This window comes from Colletes latitarsis, chromosome 8, assembly GCF_051014445.1.
Source record: "Colletes latitarsis isolate SP2378_abdomen chromosome 8, iyColLati1, whole genome shotgun sequence".
Taxonomy (NCBI): domain Eukaryota; kingdom Metazoa; phylum Arthropoda; class Insecta; order Hymenoptera; family Colletidae; genus Colletes; species Colletes latitarsis.
In genome coordinates this window covers 32,759,532-32,783,283 of record NC_135141.1, presented here as the reverse complement: position 1 = coordinate 32,783,283, position 23,752 = coordinate 32,759,532, and the positions used below count along the sequence as shown (strand labels likewise).

Sequence of the window (23,752 nt, the reverse complement as noted above, 5' to 3'; positions counted from 1 at the left end):
TGAATAACACAACGAAATCGCAAGACGGTACTGTCGAAAAATAGGTAGGGGAGATTCTCGATCGAGGAACACACACAGTTTTATATTGCACGACGCGCCTCTTCCTAAAACGTACAAACTTTTTCATCGTTGTGTCTTACGCGTGTGCAAAGAGCGCGCACGTTGACGCGTTCCCTGGTTCGTTTTTCATTTTCCACCCCTCGGAAAACGTTGTTTTCACAGGTCGCCGCGTATCGTTAGCCCCACCCATTGCGCTTTGGCGTCTTTCGGTTTTCGTTTTCGTTGGACGACGCGCGTGCGACGCTCTTTCTTACGTGATTGCACAATGGTCGTGTTATTATGGTTGATACGATAAATTTATTATATACGTCATGTAATATATACACCTATTATACTATGCATATTATGGATTACACAGCAAACATATGTATATACGTGACATTATATGTACGGACACAAATATACGGGGTGTTCGGTTGGAAAATTTGAATGTAAATATCTGAAAAACAATACATTTTTGGGAAAGATGTTAGATATTAAAGTTAGTTGGTTTTAAGGTGGAAATATAATCACTTTATATTATTTGTTGAAGGGTTTGAAGGTTATTTGAAGGGTTGTTTTTTTAAATGGGAATCTATGTACGGGGTGTTCGACCACCCCTGGGAAAAATTTCAAATCATTCTGAAAAAATTATTTTTGATTGCAGGGGTCAATTACAATCATTTTTGGTGAATACGCATACCGCCGAAATCCTACCCACTTTCGAGAAAAAAATTTTAATCTTGAGAGCCTTCAACAAATGAAAAACGAATAAAATAATTTCCCTCTTAAAACTAATAACAAATAACTTATATTTTCCCTAAAAATGTGTTGTTTTCTAGATATTTGGATTGAAAGATTCCAAACGAACACCCTGCATGTAATGCCATGCGTATATCATATTATATTTATATTGTAAAAATATGACGTACACCGCGTGCATAAGTTCGCGACGATCATTTTGCAAATCGGATTCGACGCTCCTAGCGTAGGTGCACAATGCAAGGGACAAAAGAGTCCCGAACAGAAAAGCATGTATTCATAAATGTTGTACCTATGTATATTGCTTGAAGGTAAAGCAGGCATGTTTGAATGTTAAAAATCGACGGTGAAGACAAGATTACGAAACTCTCGAATTTGATGGATGACTAGCAGCGATATCGTCCTTTTGAATGTACCCCGTAGCTCGACGTCGGTTCGCGAAAGTAATCTTCGCTCGTGTTTCTTTTTTCGCCAAAAATATACGGGAACGTTAAGTACGATTTTACAGCGTCTAGTAATTTCTGCTATAAACTTATCGATACGCACGCAAATGTTCTGCTACTCTCTATAGTCTTAGAACGATGTTTTGGTGGTCTCGTTCATCTCGAATCCGTCATTCGACGAATCCACGTGTCCTTTCGGTTGTGTGGCAATATCTAATCTCACGAATATAGCTTAAACGTAAATGGAAATTACTGTAGATAGAGTATCTAGTGATTGTACGTGTCTGTTCGCGAGTAATGGACAATACAATTAAGACAAAACGGAGGAAAGGGAAAACGAAACGTTCGTTAGCCTTCGTTCCTTCTGCATCTCGTTCTGAAGCATCCATTTTTGTTGTTGAAGCTGGCGAATATTATCCGTTGTTGCATGGAACAGAAATTTAGACGTTTGCAAAGCCACCAAAATCAGTCACGACGTCCTTTGCAAAAGGAAATCCGGTGTATATTAGTGATAACATTCGACCAAACGCGTATTACTGTTAGGTCGATATAGCGGAAAAAGCTCTTTTCTCTTCTCGAGAGCGAAGATTGTCGTTGAAGTACTCAGAATTTATGAATTTATAAATCTCTGCTAGACTGTCCTGTGTCGTTGAGACCCTCTCGAACGGTTTGTAAACGATAATATCGATACGAGAAGGAACTATCTGTGCAATCGAAGTAAACGAGAAAAAGAAACGCTCCCGTTCTACGTATAGTTGTATGCATTAGGCTAGGAACATATCATTGCCTCCCCCCCCTTGATGGAAAAAAAGCAAAACGAAGCAATAATCGTCACGTCGCTTCTTTTCACTTCTTGCGTGCTTCGATCATACCCATAATTTCAGTCAATTTTAAACGAGAAAGTATTCTATTTATTGACATGATATTATTACACGTACACATACACGCGCGCGCGCGCGACACACACGTATTAAATGTATTATATAAGACGAAGTGTATATATTATTGGATATAATGTATAGGAGGAAGAAGACCTATATTTTTTCGCTACAGTTTTGTAAATCGGTCATGTTGTTTTAAAAATATCGACATAATACGTTCGTTTTTCCATAGATATTGTACGTCGCGAAGCAATTCTTGACGAAAAAGACGAGAATCAGTAAAATAAACTGCGCTGCCTCCTTTTCATTCCGTTCGATGTGCAAAGAAACTTCGCGAAAATAATAATTACGAACCGAAGGAGCCGAGAAAACATAATATTCGCACTGTTATTCGTTTTTTTAATGAGTACATACTGTCACATGGGCGCGCATAACGCATACTACCGAGATACTTCTCCACCATTCTACGTTTTACTCGTTGAACCGATACACGGTTCGGAATCTTTCGCGCGATTTCCAATAAATCTTTTGAGGGAGAATGCAAGATAGAGCATCGCGACTGTTCTCGAATAGAAAGTGCAGCATTGACAATCGAAATAATAAGTTTCCTTTTGAAGGAGTCGATGAACGTAAACGAGAGAATTTTACGAAGCTTAAAAACGAGCCTAAAGTGCATTTACGCGTCACAGGAAAGCATCTTTTTCGCCTTACACCACGATCTCGCGTAGCCATCGAGAGATCGACGATGAAACTTGCACGCGTTACAAACAAAAAAAGAAGGAAAATGTTACGGAGTTTTCTCGTGGAATCGTGTCCATTTTTCGCAGGGACGTGAGCCACTCGTTCGAAATTCTGCAATTCTACGGAGAATTTTGTTTCGAACGCCTTTCAATATCAACGACCAAAACGATGAAGTTTAAACGTTTGCTTTTCAAACTGCGATCTTAGAATGCTGTTTAAATTTCGTGGAATTTAATTGAAAAAATTGACAATTGCTACTGTATAGACAAAATAATCGTTCTGAAAATTCGTAATCAAGTTTATTCTGAAAAATCGAAATTACTTTTCTTCAAAATTTTCATTTGCTTTGGGAAGAAATATTTCTATACAGTATTTCTGATACCGTGTAAAATGAGGTGACATTGTCCGTTTTTTTTGTTTATTATAAATCGTTAACGAGTGTGCATAATTGAGAGAACAAAGAATCAGAAATAATGGTAAAGTTTTGAAAACTTTTGGAAACTTTACCATGACAGAAGAAAAACTTTAAATTTTAGATGAAAAATGGATAAATGTTGTATTCTGAAAGGAATACGAGTCTTATTCGTCGAAATGTTTGACTCCGCCTTAGCACCCCCTACGGTTAAACAAAGTTCACAGAAAGTATCTTTTATTGGTGCACCGCGCCACTGGCGTCTGTCGTTGATCTGTCGAAAAAATAAATATCCAATCACGTGCGTCGAGATTTCCTACACGCTTGCAGCGTTATTAAAAATAACCTGAAGTTTAGAAAGAGCGTCGTCTATTGGTAGGCGCTCCATTTCGTCTCGCAGACATGAAACTAATAAATAAAGTCTGTCTAGGTCGAGGCCAGGCGATTCTGTTGTTTTAAAATGTCGCTGTGGCGCGACCCAGAGGCATTATTCATCCTTTTGCTAGGCCAACAGTAATGGTACCGCGCAGGAATATTCTCATTGCACACTATATCTTCATACACTGTGAATAAAATACAAATTACCACTTGTTTCATTTTTAAAATGTACTTTTTTTCATTCTGGTATTTATTCTTTCGCTAACGATGATAGTTAATCGTAAAATCATTTCAAAAATCGGACAAGGTCACCCCGTTTCATCTATATTTTATCGAAAACATTTATACCTCGTTGGATTCAATAAAACGTTAGCAATGGCAAAACGGTGCAAAGTCGCAAGGATTGTTTTTATATTTAAAAAAAGAAAAAGAAGAAAAAGAACTAAATACATTTGCGTCTTGCAATAATTGCAATAGTTACAATCAAACTACCGTGATACGTAAAGCTATTGTAATGATAACCGGATTCAACGAACAAAGTCCCCAGACGCTCTCCGATAGGTATTCTTATTGTTCGCGCGTAGCTTTACGCGATAAAATAACATTACTTTATAGAACCTGCTGCGAGCACCATGTGAAGGTAAAAGTCAATTCGAACCAAAAATTTGACGAAACAAGGTAAAAAAAACGGTAAAGATAATTACTGTGCAAGTGAGAAATCGAACTACTTACGCTATTCCTGCAATTTATGCAATTTCATATTTTTCTACGCCACTCATTCTACTCTCCCCCTCCCCCTTCTCCTCGAATCGTAAATTCTTATCGCGTGTTAAGACAGTGCTTGTTCACGGATACAAATCTCTTGAGCGGCTTTTAACCCTAACTACGCACCATATTGCGTCTGTATCGGAACTTGTTTCAGATATATAAACAAATTTCACTAAAGATAAACGAAGTCGTCCCTACTATTTATTCTGTTCACTCGGCTCGAGCGACCCATCGATATACATCATTGATATTTCATTAAACTTGAATATATATTTAATTATATCTTCGTGGCAATATTATCAATGGATTGGCGAGGCTTCCCCGAAAAAAATGAGTCCAAACACGACCGTATTCTGACCATTTTCAATTATACGCATTGGTGTACCCACTATAAAATTTGAAATTGTGTATAAGTAAACATGCTTCGAATATGGCCGTGTTTGGACTTGTTTTAATCGGCAAACTTTGGCCAGTGCGTTGGCGATACTTTCGTAGGAATACAATCCGAAATATAAAAATTTTTACTTAAATAAATTTTCATTTTCGTTGGATAAAATTTCACGGATACACCATGGGTCGCTCGCCGTTGGTCTGTCTCGGTCGCTCTCATTAATATCCCGTTCGTTCTCATCGTCCAATGCCAAGTACGAAGCTGAGTCTCAGCCCCCAGACACAAAAAAGGTGCCTGTCTTTTGAGGCATCGCTGTAATTCGCTAACGTAAAGGAATAATACATCAAAAACTCGCTCTCGTAAACGTCTACGAAGTAAATTCTTAGGCATTTCTTTCGAAAGTGTGAAACTTTCATCGATTCTCTACCACGAACCAACGATCTTAAAAGTCTAACGCTATTAGTCTGATATTATGCTCTGATCGAAATTGTTTACTGTCGAGATACTCCTCGTTAGACTTCTTCGCTATTTAGGCCACGTGGTTGAAACGTATCTGTTTAATTACGTAACGTTGCATTTGGCATCTTTTAATCTTCTCTAAAAATATTCTTTGCGGAATATTTGTTTAATGTTCGCCGACAGAATATCTTTATCTTTCTCTCGAATAATTCCCGTGCTATCGAAACTTACGCGTTAATTGTCGCGTCGATGCCTTAATTGTTCCAACAAAAATCGGACGTGTTGTTTACTTTGTTTTTATCGGTGTATCAATATTTTTTCCATGAATAAATTTGTCTATCCTCTATCGTTTCTCGTCTACCTCAACCGAAACGCGGTAATTGTTTGTTACGTTACGTCCCTGGTTTAGTTTCACAAACAGCAAGAAAAATAAGGCATGGCGAACAGATTCAATTTCGATGGGGGAAAAAAAATCACTAAAAATGTATACAGCAGTAATATCGTCGAATAAAGAACTAAAAACTAATGGACTATGTAATTTACGGCCTCGTTATCTCGTCGATTGAAAAATTCCGTGTAGTTTAGCAGCAAAACTTTCAAGAGCTCTCCCTCGCAAAAACCTAGCACATTTGCGCACGTATTAATGTAAAGTACTTCTTCGTACTTTCCAGCGGCGTCGACTCCACTCGGGAGATTAGGAATTAAAAAAAAATTATATATGCACCGAAACCCCCATCAAATACTGTATGACGAATAAAAGGAGATGACAAGTGTATGTTTACCGACGTATTACTACTTTTGTTTAATAGCGTTAAGGATATGTACGTAATTTAAGTAACGCGCGTCACGATATTGCTCGAATATTGTACGTTTTTTAAGGACGACAAAGATTAAGATAGTTCGAAGAGCGATACGTTAATCGTTTAATGAACTCGCGACACGTGCATCGTCTTATAACTTATAATAACATTGTACGAAGTACAAGCGTATTCCATTTTCAAAAAAAGAAGATTTTAAACATTCCAATGCTTGTCAAATTCATTAACCACCCTCGTCGTCGTAATCTTCCGAACGCTTCCGAAGAATTAGAGAAAAATGAATGGAATACAAATTGTATTTTTTACAAATAATAATTAAGAAAACTTTGTGTATTCTTTTTAAGAAGAACGTTGTTGAATTTGAATTCTCCTGTATTTCAAATTATTTCCATGCGTTGTGATCGCCAGTTACTGAACAGTGATTGAATTTTATAAATTGTTGACACATATGCGTGTATTATTGATTCAATTTCTTACGATGCATTAGAATGTACAAAGTAAACGGAGAAACGCGCGCATTGATAATTATTGAAATGTTCGAGGATATTTTTTAAACATTTGAATTATTGGAAACCGTGTACATGTACAGAGAACATTTTTAATAAGTTTATCTGACTCGGTTGCACGCAAGCTTAAGCAGCAATAACATTGGGCGCAACCAATCGCGTGATTTCGAAGAATTTGGGATACATTAAGACATTATACACTTTAATAGACGTTTTTAATACAAATTTTAGCAACGCTTCGTTTTTCCGTGTTCTATTCAACGAGACTGTCAACTTAAAAAAAAAGTTTCACCGCACAAGCTAATTTGTAGTGAGCAGCCAACTTAAGCGAAGTGTTAATCGAGATAATCCGTTTTTTCTGCGAAATCACGGCAATTAACGCAGACTTAAAAATAACTCGCGTTTATCGTACGAATTTATGATCGACCGTTTAATCCTTGGACCGAAAAATAAATAAATAAAAAAAAAAAATTTGAAAAAAAAAGGAAAAAAAGGAGTTTAAAAATATACGGAGCTACGTTGGTACCCGTCGCATAGGTTCGAAATTATGATTAATTGCTTCCACTATCCATCGAATAAACCCGGATACGTATTGCGAAATAACAAGTCATATTTCAAAAGGAACGGCGAACGTATTCACGGTCCAACGATTAATCACGACTATTGTTAAATCGATATTTTCGCTTGCGAAATACGGTACCTCGAAAATTTGGCAATCAAAAACCGCGGCAACGTGACAAAGACGTTGGCGAACGTCATTCATCTCCGGCGAGCGAGCATGTTGGGTGAATTAATTTATGTTAATCCACGCGTATCTCGTGACGCGCGTACGTATATAAATATCGCGTCTCGCTCCTTTACACTGTACACGATGAGCACCGAAATATACATGAAACTGAACGTTACGCTGCAAGCCGGGTATAAAATAAATGCAAATTGTATGCATACGCGGAGCACGCCTTACGAGCATTGTCCGACGCCATTCGTGTATCAGTTTAGAATTCCGTTGTCTATCGGCGACACGAGTTTCCTACCGTACTCTCAAGTGCAAGGGATGACGACGTTATCGTTTATTTGTAATCGGTAAAACAATTTGTAATCATCGTCGTGTAATAATATAATACCTAGACTGCGTATTTCTTATATTTTTGCATATCAAGTGCATTACGTAGTATTTTGAGAATTAATATTTCCCCTAAATGCATAAACATCCGCAGTTTAATAATAAAGGGAGTATTCTCATTGGCGTAGCAGTTGGTGTTTGGATATTTCTTGCGGGAGAAATACAAGCGCGAACGATTTGAAATTTGAATGTAACATTGTTCAGTACAGTCGACACGCTTTGTTGTTTTTTTTTAATTTTTAAAATACGAATTCAGTGAAACTGCAAGGCTGGCATAGTTGGATCTCTAAGTTCTCGTTCGATGGAAATACGGTGAGTGCTGGCACTAAAAAATTTAATTGTTTTTCGAGGTGTTATTTGTTTCTAGAAAATCAAGTTTAAAATATTTATGATCGATCAGTCTTTCAGAATTTCCGTGACCCACACTGGTTCGTGTTTTCAACAGAATGTGGGTCGATACAATAGCATCGATACAATAGAACCTCGATTATTGCATGGAACCGTCGGGTTGCATTGCGTGGGCGAGTAGAAGGGATCACTTAGCGGCGAATGAAGTTGGAGGGAGAAGTAACTGGCATTAGCGACTCTAGGCGGTCGAGATAAACTGTGTAAATGGGGCTCCTTCTCGTTGGATCGGTTGCCTTGATTATCTCGTGAACCTCGATCATTAGGTCTCTTCAATAAATGGTCGAGCTTCAAATTTTCCTTTTAGTAAAACGATAGAAAAATGCTCCAAATGAGAATACCCCTTAAACTTAGAAAATTATTAAATAATTAAAATCAAGTGACCTATATGATTTAAAAATTCCGAATTTAAGTTTGATATAGTTTTGAGAGTGCGAGTTGAAATTTGCAGCCCCGCAGAAATGCTTCCGGAATAACTCGATGGAATTTTGTATCTAAAAAGGAGATCTATGAAAGCGTGGACTCTGCCCGTAAGCACGAACGCGAACTAATAATAATACGTACGTAGTACATTATCGCGGCACTTATAATATTCCGATTAAGCAATCAAAATAGACTCATATTTTGTTCGTGGGTTATACACGACAAAAGACCGAAGAAACCTGCATTTATCATCATTACTAATATTATTATTATAATAAATCTCAGTATGCTCTAAATGTATTGCCGTTGTTGTGTAGCAATCGTTATTACTATTATTGTTACATTGTCATTGTCAGTCTTTGCGTTCCTATTTAATCTCTTTTTCTGTTTTTTTTTCTCTCTCTCATCGTTACCCGAAGTCACATTAACCTTTTGTTTCTTCTGTTACAGTGGTATGAATGTGTATGACTGTAGACGTATAAGTGTTGACTTTACGGTAAGCTAATTCGGTCTTATTACGCTACCCCCCGATCCTCTAGAGATTATACACGTAGAAGTAGTTGTTTTATTTTTAGTGATGCTCATCGCGAAAAAAGAACAGACGAAACGGGCTCACGGAAGTTAAAATTGCAAAGCGGTGAAATTAACGGGAATTTGCATTAATTGTATTCGTAATATTCGCTGAACATTCAAGGCAAACATCTTTTACGTTATTACTTTAGTGTTCATCGAACGACTGTAAGCAGGTCTCAACCCTCTCCTTCCATATCTGTCCTTGTCTCTTGTCCATGTCTTGATATCTCTTTTTGTTTTTGTATACAGAGTCTAAATAATTTGAACATATATAAAAAAAAAATATAATTCGTAAGAAAGTAAAAGATATAGTTTCGAAAAAGCACAGCGTACTTGAAATATGTGAAACGTATCCAACATAAATCAGTCAAATAATTAATGAACCTTGTTTATTTGCTCCACAGAAATATCATAAAGATTGAAGGTATAATTTGTCTTCCATTTAAATGAATAATGATCCCAGAGCATAGAAATATATATTATATCTTGAAATTTTTGAGTAGAAATATATATACATTCTTAAATTTTGGGATATGTATGTGTTCGTGTTCTGGAATTGTAAATGCTCTTATAAACCACAGAAGAAATTTAAAAAAAAAAAGAAAAAATGAAACCGTAAAAATCCCGGTTTCCGTCAAATTATTTTGATCGATGATTTTGTGGTCGTCCGTATATAGTTACGTATTTTTTCTTTTCCAGGCGTGTCTGGTGGCGAATATACCACCAACAACCTGTGTTTTTCTAAGCGGCACCAGTAGAATAGTAGACTAGTTAGCATTTAATAATTTGCTAATTAGCAGTCAAGACTCGCCGTCGAAAACCCGAAATTCTGAAAGGAGCGACGAACGACCATGGGGAAACAGAACAGCAAACTAAAGCCGGAAGTACTGGAGGACCTCAAACAAAATACTGAATTTTCAGGCGAGTTTCATTTGTAACTTTCGAACAATTTTGGTTTCTCTTTATTCGTTAGTCGTTAAATAAAAAGAAAATAATCATGGAATAAGTGCAATTTAATGTAAAGCGATCTCAATAAATAACAACGTGTATGTTTTTCGTTAAAGATGCTGAAATTCAAGAATGGTACAAAGGCTTTCTGAAGGACTGTCCGAGTGGGCACCTCAGCGTAGAAGAATTTAAGAAAATATATGGAAACTTTTTCCCTTATGGTGACGCTTCAAAGGTAGGGCAAAAATTACGAAATTATTTTATACAAAACAAAAATAATTTTATTAGCGACACGTCGATCAAGTTAAGTTAAAATTCCCACCCACCATCCTTTCAAACGAACTTAGCAACCTTCATTTAATCAGTTGTATACTATTCAAATTGTCCACGTTAGATATTAAGGCCATTTAAAATATTTTAATGCACTTTTCACGTGCGATGTATAGTTTGCAGAACACGTGTTCAGGACGTTCGACGCTAACGGCGATGGAACAATTGATTTCCGAGAGTTTTTGTGCGCTCTGAGCGTAACATCACACGGCAAATTGGAGCAGAAATTGAAATGGGCCTTCAGCATGTATGATCTCGATGGTAACGGCTATATTTCGCGACAAGAAATGATGGAAATCGTGACAGTACGTGTAAAACATTTAAATTTTACACTTTTACCCTAGATCATGCGCCTGAATCATATGTACGCACAGTAGCGGATACAAGGGGAACTATATAAACTTAATCCCTACCTCCTACACATTAATTAATCAACAAAAATTTATTATCAGAATTCTACTCGCATTTAGAGATTTCATATACATATATATTCATATTCCCCGTTGATTAAATTCTGCTTTTAATAATATATATTATTAAGTACAGTCCCAATTCCTGCTACAAAGAAACAAAATAATCAAAATACAAGTTTCTTTTTATGCAATTCGAACCTTTTTATGCGATTTTTCTATTTCTAGGCAATCTACAAAATGGTAGGTTCCGTGATGAAAATGCCAGAAGACGAATCAACACCCGAAAAAAGAACCGATAAGATATTCCTGCAGATGGACAAAAATAAGGATGGCAAATTGTCACTCGATGAATTTATAGAGGGTGCAAAGAATGACCCCTCTATTGTGCGACTGTTGCAGTGCGATCCTAGTGCACAAGCTCAGTGAAGCCTTGGGCCATTATGCAAATATTACCGTGTCGTCCAGATACGTGCGTCGGGACCCGGTCCGATAGTGTCCCGTATACAAACATTACGATCACAAAACGGTATATGTTTTAAAAAATTCCCTAGAAAACTTTTCAAAGAAAAACTTTTATTATTTTGGTTACATTTAATGTAAGAATTCTTTACTCTTTGTACAGTATTGTCCTTGCTGTTTTATAATATTTAATTTTTTTTTCTTTTTTGTTTTTTCTTTGCGTATGAACTTTATTTTTACGCGATTGATCATATAATAATCAAATTTTTATTATCGAGAAGTAGATAAGTAAGTATTAAACGTATTAACGAATTTTCATGCGAGAAATCGTTATGAACGTAAACGTTGCTCGAAAATATAGGTGATAGAAAAAGGGGGCATTTTTAAATTGGACCGGAACCCGAACGAAAAGGTCCAGGGTCACTGGGCCCATTGCGCTTGCGCATACCGCAAGCTAGTCTACAAGACTAGTCCAGTCGCTCCGTCTCGTAAACGGATCGATTTTAAACGAAAAAAAAGCTTATTACGTTTTCGGATGTACGAATCCTCGTGTGCTGCGTACGACGAATGACCTGCAGAGCTGCCCACACTCTGATATTCGAGAAGAAAATATTGTGGTTCGTTAGTTAGAACCAAAAATGTGCTTCATCAGACTTAACCTCAATGCTATCGGTGACATTGATACTTGAAGTAGCACTCGTGTTCCAGTTATTCGGTTAAATGCGATAATTAGCGGAATTCTAGTGTTCTGTGTTCTTGTGCTGCTGTCCATCATTTCATGGAGCATCTCAATACCTTTGTTATGAAAGATCAGCTTTAATGGACAATAGTGTTTACATAAGTTCAACTACTGTTTCTTGTGGCACAATTGTGCGATATCCGTCTTTGCTGTATAACCTCAACTATGCTTATAAATAACAAGTTCATACATCAACACATTTTTGAGTAGTGGTCTTTAGCATAAGTCTCCGCCATACGCAGCTCAAAGGTAAAGTAATTTTTAAGTGCTCTATATGGGTTTTTGTAAGCTATTGTGCCCAACACATCCTTTTCCCATTCCATAGCCATATATTTTGAACCATTGAAATTATCTGTAATGCATACCTTAGCAACATACGCAAATGTTGTATAAAGAAACTTACGTATAATTATTAGGAGTATGTGGGATCTCAAACATTTTCCAGAGTCCATCTTGATCCTGAAAAAAATTCCTGCCTCAATTGAAATCCTGCATGTTCCTAATAATTATACCTCCTTCCTAATTGATCTGAATAAAACAAAGGGACACTCTCTCGACTATACTTAGTCCGACTTCAAATTACAATGAATGTCATATTTTTAACATCAGCTTAGATGAGGGATTCAATCTTACATTAGTACATTGTTACACTTATGTAGATTACTATTGCAAACACATAGAAATTTTATAATAATAAAGATATATACGTATTAAGGATTAACTAGAAATCTTATAAAAATCAAAACTTTCATTATTACTGCTATACAAATATACCTTGATGCAATAGCCCAATTACAGTACACATGTTATAACTTGTAGATTTAATGTAACTTGGGCTATAATTTAATTTCTAGGTTATATTAGTAACTTAATATCCAAATTAAATTAATAACTTAACTAGGCTTTCGTCCGAACTCTCAATTCAGATTAAATTTTTGGCACTATGAGGCAAAGAACATAATTATCTACGTAAGAACATAATTGTTTACATGATCGGTTGAATCATCCAGTGATACTACTAAAGTCTGAATAAATTATACTTGCTTAGCAGTATTAAGATCCATATTACAGTGACGATTAATGGCAACTTAATTTTCCACTTTTCAGATACTTATTCTGAAATATTCAGTATAAATCGATGATACATAGTTCTAATTAGAGTAGAATAGAATCTTATACTACAAATCCTATGGTAGCCATTTTTGTTTTTTTTTTCGTAAATTTATCAAAGGAAGTTGATGAACCCTTTCGTTTTAATAAAAAAATATAAACTTTGAAATTAAACATAGGAAAAAATAAGCGATCTATTTTCAATTTATAGCTCTCGCTTGAATCTAGAACCCATAACTGTGATCGCGTGGATTGCGGAATTAGGTATTGGTCCGAGTGCGTTTAAAAAACTAGAATTCATTGAATGATTCGAGTTAAACTTTACTGTACAAGAACGCATAAGTCCGTTTTAGGTGATACCCTGCAATTTTATTCAGATTTATGTAATTGAAGGAGTAGTAGACACGCATAGAACGTCTATTTTCAAGTTTTTCAGATGTGTAGATCATCTATCATGCTGATGTTCTACACACTTTGTTAAGTTCTGCATTCAGATAGTAACAATGGTTCATTGTATGTAACTATGAAATAAGAGAAACATATGTTCGGCATAATAGCTAATTGCAAGAACACATTTCATATTATACGATGATGCGCATAATACTCTTCGTGATCCCGACGAAAAGTTTTCGAATGTTCATTACGCGCTGTCATAGATCGACTAATGATCTAATAATTATAGAAAAGACTCATTTTGAGATATGTCTTAATATGTTGGCAGAAAAACTGAAGCAATTAATAATCCGAATAGCAAAGGTCACCGGAAAAATTGATAAAAAAAACATCTGATTAAAGTAACTATTCAAACAGTTCATTACTTTTAATGAACATAATGTGTTTTTAAATAATAGCGTTTATTTTTCGTTTTAAGAATAAATAATGGATTATATGGAGAACAGTAAAACTAGTATGCAATGTGTAAATATTATTTAAAGAAGATAACTCACATTGTAATACACTGTAACCACTTTTTTTGTGGCTTTTTATAATGATTTTTAAACAATAAGAGCATATTAAAATTGCTTCCTACTTATGATCCTATTGTAACTGTATACTTTATTGTAACTTTTATGAATATAAACTGACTAAAAGAATTACCAAAAATTTCCATAAAACTACATTTATAAATGTAAAATTCAATTATACCTACAGTTATTCTATCTATTAAATTTGACTTACTACTACAATAAAATTATGAGATTTAAAAAAATATAATTAAATTCTAAGATATTTACACATATATTTCCATGAAAACAATTGGAGAAGCAATTATTTATGATAAACTTTGAATAATAGCTAGAATTTTGTAATTGTTACTAAGTTATTGAAACTACAAAATTAGTACGATTAATTTGTTTGTCTCAGAAGTTACAGTCCGATGACCTTTGTTATGATCGCTTTAACATGTTAATTTCCGTAAAATAAAGGTTCTTTTAACCTTCTCGTAACAAGCCAGAGAAAGAATGAAGTCCGCTTGCCGATTTGAACGACTGAACTGATTGTTATTTTAGTTCAGTAGTTTCCAAACGACAAAAAGCTTCAGTTTAAAAAAAGAAAAGATTGTAAAAATGAAGTAAAAAATAAAATGAAAAGGAGATAACAAGGGAAAAGAAAAACGAGAGAATAAAATTTACACGCACGAACTATTTTAGAGATTTATTTTTGCGAATGCGTATACGCGTGTATGTCCGTGTACGAATGTGCTATGTGTGTGACAATGTATCGTTATATGCGTCTGCACGTATGCATACGTGAGAAAGGGATAGAAGGAGGAAGGAGACAAAAATAAGAAAAAAAAAGAAATACAAGCAAAACAAACAAAATCTCCCGCCACCTGTTGTTCAATTAGAATTGGCTATTTTAATGCGTTCTGCATATATGTATACATAGCACTATAATTTTATTACTTATTCTAGTGATAAGAGCGCGATAATATTGCAGTTTCTGTCTGCAAAAAAAAAAAAAAAAAAAAAATACACGCAGCAGCAGAACAAATGTGTAACTTGTGACGAATCATTAATTATGACACGATCAACAGAATCGACTCATAATTAAATTTAAATTAAATATCTCAGCATAGATAAATGTGTATATTTTGAAAAATATACGAAACAAATTTAATGTATATAAATTGCAACCTACAATGAAAACAAAATTCGGAAGGTTCGTCGTTGTTGTTGAGGGAATAGGACTTTGATTAAATGATTTTTAATTTCACATTGTTTAATTAGTATTTCATTTTGGCTTTAAATGTTCTTCATTATCTCTGTAACTATTTCTTTTTCGTAATGCGTGAACGAGCTTTAATTTACATTCCTTTAAGTTCGACTACATTTTCCGATATCACTAATGAAACATCTTTGCTACTTAAATATGATTACGTGATGAGTAATCATTATGCTGGCAGTATTGTAAGTATTATTTTACAGAAGGGCAACGTATGAAATACGTGCATACACTAGAACATATGCATGTATACATATACATATATATACATATATACAGGGTGTTCAGCCACCCCTGGGAAAAATTTTAATGGGAGATTCTAGAGGCCAAAATAAGACGAAAATCAAGAATACCAATTTGTTGATGAAGGCTTCGTTAAAAAGTTATTAACGTTTAAAGTTCCGCCCGTACTGAATTTTTTTCTCGAAAATGGTTAGGATTTCCGGGGTATGTATAATGACTAAAAATGATTATAATTGACCCCCGCAACTGAAAATAATTTTTTTAGAACGATTTGAAATTTTTGAATTTGATTGTTCCTAACTTTTTAACAAAGCCTCCATCAACAAATTGATACACTTGATTTTCGTCTTATTTTGACCTGTAGAATCGCCTATTAAAATTTTTCCCAAAGTTGGCCGAACACCCTGTATATGCGTGTGTATATGTATATATACGTATATTTGTATCTATGCAAAAATCTATTCTACTTTCTAAGATATTATCTGTTCATATTATGCTCATTAATAATTAAGGATAAAGACCACATAGTTATATCTTTAATCCGTATAGTCATTGTATAAACTAAATAACCTTATTGAAGTTAATATATGAAATTTTAAAACAATGTTTGGATTTTTCTGACTATTTAATAAGAGGAAAAATAAGAAGGTGCATGGAGTATGCTAATTACAGAAAAAAAACAAAGCGATGACATTTCCTTCTAAAAAATACAAAAATAAAAAGAATAGATAAAAAATTCTGTTTAGATAAAATAGAATTTATATTTTAAATTCAATGCTAGTGAAAGTCAAAATGTAATTATTGTACCTCGGATTAAAAAGCAATAAAGCGGAAAAAAGTAAACATTGCAATTAAATTAGCACAACTCTAAAAAGTCAATAATATTGCATAACTTTCATAATTTTACAGTTATTTGAATATTTAATGATTTTTCAACCACTTTCTTACAAAATAAGTATACAAAATGAATACTAAGTCATACTAATTCATCAAAACATAAGTGGTAATAACGAATTAGTATTTAAAGGCAATGAATCATAAAGTGTTGAGAGATATAAAATAATGAGAAAATCAGATTATTAAAAAAAAACGAACGAACATTATCGGATAAACAATTTTGACAGAACAGTTTTGTTTATCGTCCACTTTAAATCGTTGTCATAATATGAGATATGTAATAATTTCTTTCCATTATCTTTATGGAATGTAATTAGTTTAGTATGATATGTTGTAAAAAGAAAGTCATTTTTAAAACAATTCGACAGTTGAAAGTAAAGATTCCCGATATTCAAATTGTATAATACAAATAATTTTTTATTGTTATAATAATATAACAATATATACATATATACATATATAATACATAAGATAAAATAGCAACTGAGTGTAATAATTTTCTCAGTATTTAATTTTATTTAATTCTACACAAGTAGGCATTCATTGTTTAAATTAGAGTTTTCTCTTATTATTAATAAATTACATAAAATTTTCAATCTTTAATTTATTAGCAAGATACCTATTAAGGAATGTTTAAGAAAACAGTAATATTTGATAAAAAGCAAATACGGGAGAAATCACTAAACCAATGGAAAGTAATAATAATGAAAATTAATTGAAAGGATTCATTTTAATTATTAACATATAAATATGTTGCAAAGTGAAAGAGTTCCTTGTCTAATGTATCTGTATACAGAGTAATCTGTTATTGGCGGTACAAAAAATAGATCAAAAGTGTAGAATAAAGTTTTTGAAAATGAGACATTATTTTCAAGAAAATCGATTATGAAAATTCGTAGGGCATATCCACACGCGACCAAAAATTAGCATAGCAAATTTAGTTACAGATCATATTTTATTTATTTGTGTTTGTAAATAATGAATCCATTTAGAATTTATTTATAAGAAGTAAATTACTATGTGCACTTTGCAGTACAGTTCGTATAACGACTTTGATTTTTAATTTTTTAATCCTTCAACAACAAGTTTATAATAGTTTATAAAATAAATGTTTGCTTGATTAATTCTAAATAAAATACAAGTGTACCTGGCGAATTTTCGAAATTGTTTTTCTCGAGAACGAAGGTTCATTTGCAAAATCTTTGTTTTACACTTGTATCAACAATAACGAACCACCCTGTATATAAAATATTAAATTCACTATAAATATCGTAAATAACATCAAATAAGACAAATATTATATTTATATATACATATATAAATAAATCGAAAAACGATAATAGCGATTGCGAAAAACTAAGAGTTGATTCAATAAAGCTTGAGTAATCATACCATTCTACATTTTTCTTTCGAAATATATGATAAATTAAATGAAACTCTTTTCATAAAAGTTCTTTGTGCTGCTGCGTGGCATTGGAATGTTTATTGTAAAATAAGATATTTGAAGAATCGCACTAAATAATGAATCGTATGTCACACATTGTAGTTTGGAGAAAGAATGGCATTTGTACAAATTCCTAAATACTGGAATATTGACAAAGGCATCAGTAAAAATGAAATACTGTTATTTATTGCTCGTATTTGTCCTGATACTTCTTCTTAAATTAGAATGTATAAAGTTAGGAGTTTGGTGGATTATGTAATGATTTTCACTTCTACCAATAATACTTCACAATATAACTACTAGCAAGAAGAACATTTATTAATAAGAGAAAGTCCACATAATAACAACGCAGTAACTTTAATGTAAAATGGCGGTGTCTTTGTCTGAACAATTTTAACGAAAGTCAACACTTGTTGCATATTGAGATCTATCTATATTCAATTATCATTTCTTGCCTAAGATCCTAGTATTTCTAAAAAATTGATTAGAGATTCTTCTATAGAATATCAATGATATTACAAATTACTAACATTGCTTGTACCAAGGTTTTATCCCAGAAGGTTTACTTCTAACAAATTCTTTCGATCTTATCGATGACATTAACGTTTTATGCTCTAAAATTTTTCTATATCTATTTTCCGAAATATTTCAATAGCAATGTTTATGGCGGTCAACGAAGTCAAATAGTTTCAAAATTAAGAAGTATATCTTATTTGAATTTGTAAATACATGCTTTATAGAAATTAAAAATTGTTTATTTCTTCGTTTGGTTATTGAAAGAAAGTAAATCAACAAATGAGACAAAACTTTTGTGCATGTACCAATTTAAGCAAAATAATCATTTTTTTCGTAAATTTGATATTTCTGTGTCTGAAGTAAAAGTCAATAGTAGTAACGGATCGAAACGATTTTAATGACAAATATACATATAAATATAAACATTAAAGAATAATGATGGGATTAGTTTGAAATTGCTTTAACCGTTTCTGTAGAAATATATCCTGCTCACGTTAACTCTATAAACACAAATGACGAATTATTGAACAACAGACGAAAATAATTAATAAATTACACGACTCAGATTTCAATAAGAAAACAAGAAAGTTAATAGATGAAATTCTGAATATGTATACCATAAAAGTTGTTATAATTCTCTACCGGTGTTTTTCTCGTAGACATTTAAAAATATTAAATGTTCCTCTATTGACATTATGCTCTTTCCCTTTTGTATGAATCTGCCATTCGTCCACGGTAAATTTTTCTTACCTTCTCTGATCCTTAAAATTTTTGCAAGTTGACTATATTGAAAATGAGTATCTTTCATGTTTCCTCTAAATCGAATTTCATTATTGATTATTAATAACTATCTCAGTCTTTCCTTGCCCCCCCATAATTTACCCTACAAGCTCCTTCTCTATGTGTAATATATGATGGTAATTTATTATTAATTCTACATGTATTTATGTATTTGTCGGTGCTATGTGTGTATACGAAGTACGAAACGTGTACTGTCGATATTGCGTTTGTTGTAATCACTGAAATTATTTTGTCAAGCTTTCGCATAACTACTTCTGAATTTACAATTCCTTGAATTTCGAATATGATTGTTATTGAAAAAAATCTACGAAAAATCAATGAAACGTGTAAATTAAGTAAAAATAAATGAAGGAATAGTCAAGGGATAGTGTCACATTGCAAATAATAAATATATAGGATACTGAAGTGGTTTGTGTGAAAGTAGAGTGTCAGAGTTTTATATTATAGTATTGTTAATCGTAGTTAACGGTTAATTAGTATACTCAGGATACAGTTAATTCAATATCGATAAAGTAACAATAATATAACGTGATATAAGATGTTAACGTACAAAGTGAAGAAATACGAAAATCAAAGCGCAACCCGTTTTATTAAGTTGTATTAAGAGTGGAACACCGGTAAAATATTAACATTTGCGTGCGTCGATTATACGGTATTATGAAATTTTAATTTGCTTTCCACCTTATACGTATTTGTTGTAAGTAATAGTTGTTTATTATAAATAAGAACGAAATGACTTGTGTATCAGTTCATTGCTACATTAAAGTGTTGATATTATACTCGTTCAACTTGAGTTTTAATAATACACTTTTAACAAATTGTGTAGATTTTTATGAAAAATCTAATATAACATTCTTAGAAATAAAAAAGGGCCATATAATAGTCAAATTTGTATATTGTATTTTTTTTTATTTATTTATTTATTTAATACAAAAGTATGTTATTAATATAATGTTTAATGCTAGAAGAAAAATGTTCCAGAATTCGATGAAACTGCATCGTATATAAAGGTATTATGAACTGGTTTATATTGATTTGTAACAAACTTTATAACTTCCTGAGCTGCAAGGCCACCTAAAAACGCTGATACCGAATGCAATTCTGATCCACCAAATCGACAAAACTCATGTACGTAATCGTCTTTCGCTAATGGCCCACATCCCCATTCGATTAGTAGTTTTGTTATGCGTGCCTGGAAAGAATTAAATTACATAAAACGCTAAAATCACTCGTTAAAGTTATACATTTTTTATTATTTAAAAATATTGTCAAGTTATTGCTAGTACGTAATTCTACTGTTTACTTATACAAGAAATCGGCTCCGATCAAAGAAAGCTTATAACACTCGAAGAAAAAATAGACCGTCTAATTCACACATTACTGGTTAGAAATCTATTGCCGATATCGAATTTACCTTGAGTTTAACGATATCAGGTTCTACTTGATCATCGAATTCCCCAGGATATGAGTTGAACTCTGCTTGAAATTTTTCAACTCCCCTAAGTACAACGTAGTAAATCATCATACTTTCCGGGTTTTCTAAACTTTGCACTGAACAAAAATTAAAATCGTTATCAAACGTGTATTTTTCATACTGAAATGTGCCTAGAAATATTCTAAATGCCTTAAAAATGTTACCTATATTGTACGTTTCGGAAATTTTAGAATCATATTCATCCGCTATACATGTTCCTCTTTCTACGTGTATACTCGAAGCGTATTTGCAAAATAATTTAACGTCCCTTTCGGAAATAGAATCCGATGGTTTGCCCAATTGTCGTAATAATTGGAGCGTACGTCGCCATACTGCTTCCGCGTCAGAAATCGCTTGTTTGTGGTAACTGGAGTAAGTAAATTTATGTAAATCGAATAAGAAAAATTAATATCATCGTGCGAGATTTTTACGAAAAAAATCTTACATTTGCTGAAGCGTTATATATTTCTCAGTATCTGCCGTCATATCCGGCAAAGTACCTTTCAACGGCAATAATCCAGACCCTTCATTTTCACAAAAATCTCTTATAGCTTTTGCAATAATCCAAAATGAACTGCTCTGGAAATACAGTAAGTCAATATAATGTTAAGCAGTTTACTCGTATTCCTTTATCGCTTTTTGCTTGTACCTTGGCTGTTAAATTAATACACCGGTCATCGTTTAAAATATTTCTCACGCTTTCCGGTATCTCCGAATGCGTTATGCATGTATTCACTGCTTTCATAGCTTCTTCCAGATTTTCTTCGCTATTTGTCGCGTCATTCCCATTTCTTTGCATACCTTCCTTTATTAGTTTCTTAAATTCTGTTTTTTCCTTGTACGTTTTCGGTACTTCTTCGTGATCTACCATCCATTTTTGTAAAAATTTATATAATACAACTAAATATGGTATATGAGGGTAATCTTTAAAGCTGATTTCGTCTAAATTTATTGAATCAAGATGCGTTTTCAGTGTCTCGAATGGCTTATCTAAACGTAAATCTGGTGTTTCATTATCAGGATGTGTTTCTATGACTGTGTGCTCTTTTACTTGAATCCTCATGTATGCAATGAAACCTATACTTCTGCATACTATTAATGGTATATTTAGCTCCCAAAGCCTTTGCGATAGAAGAATTAAAGATCTGAAAACATTTCCTATTTAAGTAAACCAAAGTAATGTTACATATATGCTTGCTTTCTTGCAATTATTCTAATCCTTACTTTTCAACAAGCGAAGTAGCTACAACAACGGTAAAATTGTTAAAAAAATCTGGGCTATTATACAAAATTTGTTCAGGTTCCTCATCTATGTAATCACCTCTAACATCTGAATTTAATTCCAATAGCATTTGCATTGCTACCTGAGCTCTTGATTTTCCAACACTATCTGCTTCTAAAAAAAAACTATTAAAATTGATTTAATAGGTAAAATTAATAGTATAATATTATCTTATATGTCAATAAATTATAATTCAATCTATTAATACTATTTTCATCTACATACTTTGCTCCAATGTCTTCGTGTGTAATTTTTTTACCATCTATAATTGTAAATGCTCCAATACCTGGGAGAACTAAGGATTTCAGAATTTCAGTACCAAGGCCTGTAGCATTTATGACACAAACGTGTGCACCTTCTAATGCAGCTTGACCATGATCACCCCACAACCTATGTACATTAGTATTAAAAGTATTAGATATTGAAATATTTAAGAAAAAGAGCATTATAATATCTATGTAATTCCACTCATTGCAGAGAAAACTATACACAGTTCCTAGTAATACTTTAACTATAAAATAATCTCTTTTGACAATTGAAAACAAACTGCAATCTTAACCCTAAAATAAATTTTTTAACGGGTATTTTACCTCAATTGTCTGTCATATTTCCTATTTCTTTCAGATTGTTCTGGCGATTTTGGTGCTGGCGATGCCATAAGGACGGACTAGTGAAAATGTTTCAATAATATCACTTTATTACGAGCAAAGCTGCCAGATTGAGCACCGGGTGCACTACTCACACTATGCCAGTTCACACGTACGTGAGCTCGTAGAGTTTCGGAAAGTCGACAAAGACAAACTGACACATGCTCTGTTTCTAGATTCTTCGAAGCTACCTGCTACCTGAAAAAATTTCGACCACTTCGTCGTGGAAGTCAACAAACCATCCAAGTTTCTTATGGGATAGTTCGTTATTTTCAACGCTAGATGGCGCTCATTTTTCGACCTCAAACCCCCTGGTGCTAAAACGCCCAAGTTTGTCGTGGAATAGTTCGTTATCTTCAACGCTAGATGGTGCTCATTTATCGACCTCAAACCCCCTGGTGCTAAAACGCCCAAGTTTGTCGTGGAATAATTCACCTTTTTGCACACTAGATGGTGCTCCAATTATTTACGATCGAAAACTAACTTTAATTTATTTATTAATGCAACAATAGAGCACTCAATCATTTAGATCACTTGTAAATGCTTCACTATTAACGCCGAAGGCCTAAACTTGTCTAGAAATAGTCCTATTCCTATCAGAAGACATCGCTAACCTAAGACACAGATTAACAGTGTCTTCTGACAAAAATAGTGTCTAAAGCTTATTATTATTATAATAACAAAGTAATGCACTGTATATATACGTATACGTCCTCTCCAGAACTGAAATAAATTTATACGCTTGGAATTTGTATACACAGAATGTTTGTTATCCCTATTTTAATAACTTGTTGCTAGAAAGAGTCATTAAATCCCTTAAAATACAAAGTAACCACGAGACAATCATACGTTAGCTAGTCCCTTTGGGATTATGAGAACTGAACAGGACTTCTACACATTGCATAAAGGAATCCCATATGATCTTAACAATGTCCAGTGGCTCAGCTAGATTATAGTATTTTGATGCTGTTTTGTTGGTTCAAATAATTAGATATCGAGACAATATATTGCATTGTATTTATTAAACGAATAGAGATCTTAGGCTTACAAAGAAATACATATTTGTAGTTTGCACGTTTCTTTCGATAAGTACATGGTTTC

General features: G+C 33.4%; 3 protein-coding genes across 8 annotated transcripts in view; 2 read left to right on the top strand and 1 right to left on the bottom strand.

Annotated features, from left to right (window-relative positions):
* Window positions 1-9,941, top strand: part of LOC143344877 (neuronal calcium sensor 2) — a 103,836-nt gene extending 93,895 nt beyond the window's left edge. For all 5 annotated transcript variants that reach the window (XM_076771431.1, XM_076771427.1, XM_076771430.1 and 2 more), the window contains one exon: window positions 9,822-9,941. The gene's annotated coding sequence lies outside the window, so the exon portion shown is untranslated. The remainder of the gene's footprint in view (window positions 1-9,821) is intronic.
* On the top strand, window positions 9,903-20,036 carry Nca (neurocalcin homolog). Its single transcript, XM_076771426.1, has 4 exons — window positions 9,903-10,043; window positions 10,187-10,305; window positions 10,517-10,705; window positions 11,039-20,036. Exons 1-4 carry the CDS (start codon window positions 9,974-9,976, stop codon window positions 11,237-11,239), a joined length of 579 nt encoding a protein of 192 aa, XP_076627541.1. The 5' UTR covers window positions 9,903-9,973; the 3' UTR covers window positions 11,240-20,036.
* A 76-nt stretch (window positions 20,037-20,112) lies between these two features.
* App-bp1 (Nedd8-activating enzyme E1 regulatory subunit APP-BP1) lies at window positions 20,113-22,857 on the bottom strand. 2 transcript variants are annotated; one of them, XM_076771423.1, is made up of 8 exons: window positions 22,595-22,857; window positions 22,230-22,394; window positions 21,947-22,129; window positions 21,372-21,867; window positions 21,168-21,301; window positions 20,887-21,089; window positions 20,663-20,799; window positions 20,113-20,440 (listed from the first exon to the last, which is right to left on the bottom strand). In XM_076771423.1, the coding sequence occupies exons 1-8, from the start codon at window positions 22,660-22,662 to the stop codon at window positions 20,210-20,212; spliced, it is 1,617 nt and encodes a 538-aa protein (XP_076627538.1). In that variant the 5' UTR covers window positions 22,663-22,857; the 3' UTR covers window positions 20,113-20,209. The 2 variants fall into 2 exon arrangements, with proteins under 2 accessions (XP_076627538.1, XP_076627539.1); XM_076771424.1 differs by lacking the exon at window positions 22,595-22,857 and having other exon boundaries at window positions 21,947-22,118; window positions 22,230-22,390.
* Between the last annotated feature and the right edge of the window lie 895 nt (window positions 22,858-23,752).